This window comes from Agelaius phoeniceus, chromosome 7 (assembly GCF_051311805.1).
Source record: "Agelaius phoeniceus isolate bAgePho1 chromosome 7, bAgePho1.hap1, whole genome shotgun sequence".
Classification (NCBI taxonomy): domain Eukaryota; kingdom Metazoa; phylum Chordata; class Aves; order Passeriformes; family Icteridae; genus Agelaius; species Agelaius phoeniceus.
The window spans coordinates 34,815,760-34,824,583 of NC_135271.1; the positions used below are offsets into that span (position 1 = coordinate 34,815,760).

General features: G+C 47.9%; 1 protein-coding gene across 4 annotated transcripts in view; it reads right to left on the reverse strand.

Moving 5' to 3' along the window:
- SLC4A3 (solute carrier family 4 member 3) overlaps positions 1–8,824 on the reverse strand; it is a 33,802-nt gene that overhangs the window by 24,250 nt on the left and 728 nt on the right. For 2 of the 4 annotated variants that reach the window (XM_054636509.2, XM_077181523.1), the window contains exons 2-3: positions 4,401–4,541; positions 2,993–3,149 (exon numbers count right to left, since the gene is read on the reverse strand). The exons of 1 other annotated variant lie outside the window; for it this stretch is intronic. In XM_054636509.2, the coding sequence (XP_054492484.2) occupies positions 2,993–3,149; positions 4,401–4,454 (211 nt within the window). In that variant the 5' untranslated portion in view covers positions 4,455–4,541. The remainder of the gene's footprint in view (positions 1–2,992; positions 3,150–4,400; positions 4,542–8,824) is intronic. One more of the 4 variants, XM_077181524.1, reaches the window with a different exon arrangement.

An 8,824-nucleotide genomic window follows, 5' to 3' on the forward strand; every position in this document is an offset into this window, starting at 1 on the left:
ATGTAATTTATTTATCCCCCAGGCTTTGACAGAAAGTTCCTTCTACTCAGCCATAGAAACAACAGTGCAGAAGTAACCTAAGTCCAAATCCCAGGTACTTTGAGGGCATGTGTTGTACCAGCCTCTGAAATTCAGGTTCAGTTAGGAGGCTGTCTTTTAAAAACCAGGGTAAAGAAACAGGGCAGAAGGACTTTTCTTTAAACTAATCCACAAAGAGAAATTCATACAGGTTTGACCTGGGTGTCATGGGAATTACAGAATGAGAAGAAATTAAGGACATTTCTGAGCCTTCATTCCAAAACAAAGGCAACACACCAGGCAGGGAAGAGGGTAAGTTCAGCATCCCACTGTGAGAGAAAGAGAAGCCATTGCTGCCAGGGCTAGCTGCAGGCACAAAGCCTCCCACGGACAGTCTGCAGGATGCACAGCTCCTGGGGCTGCACCCGGAGAGGCTGAAATCAGGGGGCACCAGCCACTTGGCAAGGGGGTGTTGCTCGGCAGCTCTTCCTGAGCAATTGTTTCCAGACGGTTTAGATTTGGTTCCTTCCCAGCTTTCCTGTGACATGGCAGCAAAATCTGTTTATAGTGAAAACTACCTTCAAAGGACATTTTCAATGTAGGCTGTAACCTTCTCCCTGGGAGAGCCAGGCAGGTTCATTGTTCTGCTGTCATGTTTCCTTTCCTTTGGTTTCTCAAGTCTTTTCTTCCTTGTTTCCCCCCTTGGGAACAGCAGGGATATTTCACACATCCCCCTGGTTCAGAAGAAGCAGCTTGTGGCAAGATTAGAGGAGATTTAGAATGGTCAGACGTCTGCACATTGGAAAGAGTTTGGGCTCTTTAGAAACACTTTTCTCTCAAAAGTGATTTTTTCTTTGACTTAACTGGGTGTGCCCTATTTCACTCACAAGATGTGGAAGACAGACCCTCCTGTCCTACTGCTGTACTTCCACAGCATGCCACAGGTAGGTCAGGCACGAATTTCTAATATAAGAAGCAAGGAAGACCCCAGCTATACACATGTTGCTCCTTCAACAGCACAAAGCTGCTGATGAGGACACAGCCCATCTTTCCCTTCTGGCTTGTTCACTTCAGTCCAAGACAGAAACATTTATGTTTTGGATCAGAAGGAAACTGCAGGGAAGGGCAGTGATGGTGAGTGATCTGGCACAGAAGAGGGGAGCACTGCTCTCCTCTTCACCCCTGCACTCAGCCTTCCTTGGGTCAACTGATCATATCTCCACAGAGGTGGTCTGGAGGTGGGAAAAACACACCTCCCCCAAACACAAAAGGATTTATACCTCCCTCTTCTTCCTCCTTGTCCTCCTGTGCATCCAGTCCCTGCCCTCCCTCCCTGCTCCCTTCCTTGCACTGCCTGCCTGTATGGAAAGTTACTGCCAAACTAGTGTCCCAGATGTTTGATTACATCTCTTGGTGAACTTGATACAAGAGATATGAAAAAGTAATTTAGATAGGGAGCCCAGAAGGAAGAGCCTACATATCAGGAATTCCTGGCTTCGACTGAGGCAGGAAACATTTCTAAGCCCAGAGAACATTCACCTCTATGGGCTGGTATGTTATCTTTAAAAGTCTAATGACCTAACCAGATCTTCCAGCTTTATAAATACAAACTGCATAAAACTCTTGATAACCAGGGTTGATGTAGCCCTAGACAACAGAAATACATCAGGAGTTCAGAGGAAAACAAGCTTGATTCTGACAAAAGAAAAATGATTCTCCTATTAATAAGGGGAACAAACCCAACCCCAAACAGTACAAATCTCTAGTTAAAATTTTCAAAAAGCTTCTGCCATGCATGCTCAAGCAGATCATCCATGTCCTCCAAGCCAATCCGCACACCTGTGCACACAGGCAGAGCTTCTGAGCAGGTAGGTCCTACAGGACAGGAATTCAACCCACAGCAAAGCTATCAGCACCTTGCAGCCATGTGCACGAGTGACTGTGAGCCCAGATGGGAGGTGTTATTTAAATGGAGCCTCTGTAGAGAAATGACACAGGCAAAAAACAGCAGCTGAGGTGCACTACAGTAATAGACTTTTACCAGCAAGCTTTTATAACAGCCATTGGAAATGAGTGGCCAAGCAGAAAACAGCCTGGTGATGTACTTGGGACATAATGTTCCCAAGGTTGTAGCTCATCAAAGCCAAGCTGGAAAAGAAGCAATATGTGACTGTGGAGAGCCACAGACTGGGAAAATCTCCCAACCACTGCTACGTGTCTGCCACACAAACAGGCTGCTGGATGGGGGCCTCTTCCTGCCCTTCACTGTTACTACAGAGTAACATAACCCACCTATGCCAGGCAACAGCTTATGGTGACTCTTGTCAGTACATTCCCATCTAACACACAAAGTGACTTTGGGCAGGCCAGTTGCCTTCATCATGAAAGAGCAGATAGAGGAACAGATACACTGCTCAGATGAATTCAGGTGAGATAACTACAGCACTTTAAATTCACACTCCATTTTTATTTTGCAGTTCCTTTCTTTGATCAGATAAGCCCAGTGGATTCTTGAGTGCTACTTAGAAATACACAGGCATGTCTGACTGGAGCCATCTGCTTTCAGACTGGGGAGGACAGCCTGGCTTCTGGTCATGTTTGGTTGTTTCTTTGCAGCCACATGGAAGAAAAACTGTTTCAAAACTGGAAAATTCAGCTTGGGGAAGTAGCTGCAGAGGCCTCAGAGACTGGTCTAGGAGGTGAACAAACACCCTGGGCTGAGCTACGGCTGCTGGGTGGGCTGTGCAGTAGCTATGCCTATGGAGACAGAGAAAACAGGAACAGACTGGAAACAGGCCGTGGGCACTGGTGCTAAACTGTGTGTACATAGCACCTTGGGAACGCTCTGGAGGAAGGAAGTGAATAGCAGGCTAATACAATCTGCAGTCCTGGCACAAGGCTGCAGAGCACGTGGGACTGAGAGAGGGCTGGTGGTGAGGGTGGAAGGGGGTACAATGTTTCAAAACCTACATACATTCAAAATCTCTCTCACTGTAGCTGCGACTTTGCTTCTCCAGATTGCTCGATGCTGACTTGCTTATCAGGTCCCCAAATCTCTCGATTGACAAAGTCTTATCCAAGTCCTCATCGTCCTCGGCACCAGGAGAGGCTTTCTCTGCGTCATCTCTGCCCTGCACAGAAACCGCCAGGTAAGAATCAAACACGGCAGACCCCTAAAGCCCTCTGGATCCTCCTGCCCTTCCAACAGCACCAGGCTCCACACAACAGGCCTGGGGCACAATGTCTCACATAGAGGCACCGCTCTGCTCAGAACCAAGTGCCAGAATGGACCATCAAGCTCCAAGGCACACTCTGCAGGGATACCTTAGTGGTCCTCCACAACCAGTCTTGAGTGGCAGGTATCAAGGGAATATGCCAGTGCCAGTTTTCCCATTAGAGGAAATGTGTAGCTTTTGTTTGGCTGGAATTTCTCTCTCCTCACATTTAACTGCTGCTCTCTGGTCTTCCTTTTGCCCAGTCTGCCATCTCTCTCATTCTTAGGCCTCCTCTGTATTTCCCCTTGGGAGACAGCATCCCTGCTCTGGTGAGTTGCCCTTGGGTCAGTGACCACCCTGTGCCTTCCCACCTCCCCTCCACAATCTAGAGACTCCCCGTTCCTCTTGGATGCCTTCTTCAGGTTTTTCTGCCTATTTTCCTCCTGTTTCAGGCAATGGGAACTTCTCTGCCTTTTGCTGGTGGAAGTGCCCTGACATGAGCATCACCAGGTGCCTGCCGGCCGGCCAGCCGGCCTGCCTTTCTTTCTTTCTTTCTTTCTTTCTTTCTTTCTTTCTTTCTTTCTTTCTTTCTTTCTTTCTCCTGAGCAGCTGCAGCTGGTAAAATTTTCCATCAATATAGCCGAAATGCCAGCGTGGAGCTGTTGTGGACTCCCGTGTTTCCATGGAAACAGGAGGAGGCCCAACTGTGACAAATCTGCTAGGCAGAAAGAGGGAGCAAGGCAGCTTTAGCTGAGAGATCCCTCTCCTCGCATCACTGTTCTTAGCTGTGGCCTAGGAGCAGCTTTGTGTCTGTGGGTGAGACTGCTTCGCCTCTCACCTTAGCACAGGTGTCCCAAGCCCAGCCTAAATAGGGACAGTCTGTTTTCAAGCTGCTCAGCTCCTCCTGCCACTTGTGTACCCTACCCAATGGCATGTGGAGGCAGAGGGACCTCACAGAGCAATCCCTGGCCTTTCCTGGGCCGCAGTTTGCTGTCTGTGTGCAGAGGATCGGGGCTCGGTGCAGCCTGTCCCTGTAAGTGCGGCTGTGTCTCCTGTCCTGCTGCAGCACAGGACGCCGGGCCCGTTCTCAGCCAGCAGGAGCACGGCCCCCGGGGAAGAGACAGCCCCACCGCTGCTGCTGCTGCTGCTGCTGGATTCCCAGCTCACCTGCTGCAAGTCGATGAAGACATCTCCTACGGGAGGGGACTCTCCAGCTGCCATTTTGGTTCAGGACCTAAGGGCCTGGGCAAAATATCAACCCTTCTCTTTCACCGGCAGGCACCCAGCAAACCTGGAGAGTGGCATAACCTGTGGAGAGAGGGCAGGACAAGGGAATGTCGTGGGAAACTGCTGGCCACTGCCCTCAAGCCCCTGGCTCCTGATCCAGAGGTCACCTCAGCAGCCCCTGGAGAACCTCCCTGGCATCACTAGGACAGGCCTGTCCCCAGCAGTGTGCAGGGGCAAGTGGCCCAGCCCAGGCTGCTTTGGCCACCAGCTCCAGCTGATCAAGGATAGATGGGATCCTGTCCTTCTCTGAAAGGTCAGAGGGGCCAACGGAGACATCAGCTACATATAGCTCCTGCATAGGCTGTGCAAGAGAAAGGAAAGCTTCCTGCTCAGCCACCTCTACAGCAGCACACCAGTGCAAAGCTGGGGTGTGACTGACCACCAGGGAAAGAAAAAGTCGGAGAGATGAGGTGCTGGGAGTACATGCCAGGAGCAGGCAGCAGAGTGGTCCTGTGGCACCTAGCTTTAACTGGACAGATCCCAAAAAAGGCCAGAAGGAACCACAGAGAGAGCTGTGCAGACCACAGAAATACGACAAGGACAAACAGTTCATCATTCACACGACACACAAAACAATACATGTTACAGGCAAAGAGACCAAGGCTGCAGATCTGTGCCCTGTCAGCACTGCCAGGGCTAAAGGACACACAAGTCCCTGAGGACAGCACAAAGGAACAATCTGCTCAATACACAACTGCAGGTGAGGAAGGCAAAGAGGTGCTACGCTTGACAAGGACTGCGATACAGACTAACACAGAAACACCTCTGGTCAAAGCATCTACAGCAGCAGCACAGCCTAAACAGCATGGGCTGCACTCCAGGAAGAACTGGAGATAGTACAGAGGCTGGCACTGGGAAGACACTGATCCCAAAAAACTCATCTGAAACAGAGAAGATGTAAGCATATACACAATGATTTGGGCACAGGGAGAAGCAAAGTGTCCTCAGCTCACAGCAGAAAAAAAGGGACATTCGTTAAAACTACAAGGGTAGAATACAAATGAATTAAAAATTGACAAAATGGTTTTTTTCAGTGATGTCATCGAGGAGCAAAACACTGCAATGTCAGAGGATAGCTTGGCCATCTCTCTGGTAAGAACTTGTATTTATGACAAATAAAATTAAGAGAAATTAAACCCATCTTCCAGAACAAGCTATTCTCCAGCTATGAAAGCTTTGGAGTAAGTACTACAGTCTATGTCCTGGCTATCTGCTGAGGGGCTTCTTATTATCTCATCTGAAGTACCTAGCATGGGACACTGTTCAAGACAGGTGACTAAAACACTAAAGGTTGTCTAAGGAGGAAAGCAGTAAGGCCACTTCATCATCCCTTCTATGTTTGAAGATCTCCAGAAGGTCTACAGTCTGCTTACTCTGCCTACATGAAGAACTTATTCAAACCAAAAATCCCAGGGCCATCTGTAAGGCAAAATTTTGAGGAGCTAATCTGACCACTGATGAACGATGGTCCTTTGCTCTACCTTCCTAATTATCAGGAATGAGGCAAAACATAATGGAAGAAGCCCCTGAAACACACTTCATTGGACTCATCACTAATTTCATCCTCAGTAAGACATCAACAGCTCAAGAGAAATAGGCTGCCAAGACAGACATCTAAACAGCAAATACAGTATCCAGGCCATCCTTTAAGTAGCAGACATGATAGAGAAAAGGTTAATACTTGTCCTTTTTTTTAGCTTTTTTTTTTTTTTCCATTTAATTCAAGAAAAGGGTATAATTCCATGAAAACAAATAGCAGTAATTTTGGAACTGAAGGCAGGGAACATTTTATTCCAGTGGGAAGAGCTGGCAGGGGAACCGGGGAACCTCACTTTGCAGGGCCATGGCATCACCACTGTTAAAGAAAAGATTGGACATTTTTAAGGAACAGAACAATCACAGCTACAGAATGACTGAAAAAACATGTTGTAAGGACTATAACTTAGGGAGTAAAAAGATAATGAAGCTTTGGACAGCAGCTCCTGTAGAGGCAGAATCCCTAATACTTAGCAAAATGGTATAGGTAATTTAACAAAAGAAATGCTAATGCTCAGCTTCACCTCTGTGCCACTAACATGCCTTGTGGGGCCTTTGAAGTAAACTAAAACTATCAGCAGGGCTGTGAAGCAATGTGCTTTGTTGCAGGGCAACCTTAGGTATGTCTGAAGCAAGGCAGAGGCTCCAGGGGCATTTTGTGCTCTGGGAGGGAGGAAACCTACATCCTGGAGAACTACTGGGTGCAACATATTCTGCTGACACCAGATTTCTAAGATGTTATACTGAGTTTAAAACTACAGCCCGACTGCCTAAATGAAGTTAAAAGGGAGGGAAAATCCAGCACCTAGTCTTTCTTTACCCATCATAGCAGCACATTCAAAATTATGCTGAAGCCATTTCTCTAATGAGGCTGAACAGCTAAAAGCCAGACAGTTGTAGTAGCAGTAAGAGAGCCCTGGGGACTTGCTTTGAAATTTCAGAGGGACTGGGAGATACCCACGGGGTTTCCATCAATGAAAGCACGATGCGATGTGTGGGCACCTCGATCTGACAGGATTGGGGCCCAGCTGTTGGAAGGCTCTGACGCTTTGGGGACGAGAGAGGAGGTGAGGATGAGAGGTGTGTTCTCTGATTCTAACCCTACCAGCTCTCCTGTTCCTGAAGAATGGAGAGCCCACAGCCTGAAAGCACTGCTGCTCCCATTCAGCACATTCACGGCTGTCCACGGCCACTAGAGGCCACCTGCCCCCCACTTTGTGCCACCTCTGGAGGAAGGTGGGATGGAAACCTACGGGATCCTGCCTGGCGTTTCTATCACCCTCAACAGATGGAGTTCAGAGAAGAGCAAAATTTTGCCAGTGGGCCAGAGGGATTGATTTATAAGGAAAGGTTAGGAGCTAATTTTATCTAGCACAATATGGGATGACTAAGATGGAGATAGAACAAACCAGCAGTCTGGAAAGATCTCAAGGATGTAAAACACAACTGAAGATTATTTTTTTTGTCAGGCAGCCCTTTATAAAGAGACTTAAGAATAGGTTAAAATTGAAAATAGAAACTTAAAAGGAGTGTCAGGGAAAATTCTGCTAATAAGCACCATGCTGAAGTGCCCAGCCTGCTGGCATCACTGCCTGGGTTGCCACAAGAAGAGCACAAGATAAAATGGGAAAATAAAAAAACAAACACCACTAAAGAAAAGCAAATGACTGATACCTTCATCCTACTGTATCTCCTGGTTATGGGGAGTACGTGATTCAGCATTCCCTCTAGAAGTAATTTTCAGTAATAGAAGCGTCATGCCAGCAGGCCAGATTCAAAGGGAGGCCAGAAAAATCCACAGCCTGCCAACCTGTGTGCACTCACACATCCCTGCTCTCTCCACGAACACATCAGTAAACACAACTGGCTCACAAAAATCACCGTACCTTGTACTGACCATTGTACTGACCACCTAGGCTTAAGGGATTCTGAAGGAAAGTGAGCAAGCATGTCCCTGCAATGCTGGCAGCTACAGCATCTCCTACATGTTGCTCACAGGGACTCCAGTGGGGCTCCCCCTCATCCCCAAAGGCTGCTTCACAGTGCCAGTGCTTCCCTGTTTTGCTGAGAAAAACAAAATTTGGCACATCTTTGAGGGCTGAGGCGAGCAGTTCATACTGTCCCTTTGCAACAAAGATGAGTCAGGCTGCAGGCAGGCTGCCCCAGCTCCGTGGGCAAGGGGCTGCATGGAGACAGCCATCAGGTCCCACATCCATCTCCTCAGCTCTTCCTTAATCCCTTGGCCATTGGCTGAAAATAATTTAGTTGTGGAGTGTCTAGACTAGGAGTGGATGTTAAGATAGGGATAAAGCCACAGGGGCAAAGCTGGTTTGAGGATAGGGGAGGAGAAGGGACTCTGGCTGATAGACACAGACTGGGAGAGCTCACAAAGGAGAAGGATTAGAGGCCTTGGAAGATTTTCCTGGGAAGAAATACTGATGTGCGTGTCCACGGAGAAAAGGAGCAGGAGGGGTGCTGCTGCATACATCAAAGCATTTGGATGCTACTGTGACACTCACAGCCTCAAAGCCAAACAAAACAGGAGTGGGCTGCGCTGCCCCTACCTCTCCTCTGTCATGGCCGAGGAACAGGACACACATACCAGAATGAAAAGGCAACACATAAGACAGTAAACACACAAAGTTTTGTGGCACGAAGGTTTTAACCTGTAGATCTCTCTCCCATATGGCTATGCTGAAATTTGTATTATTACACAAACACTTTAGAAGGCTTAAATATTTCAATACTCCACTGAACTACCCTGGATG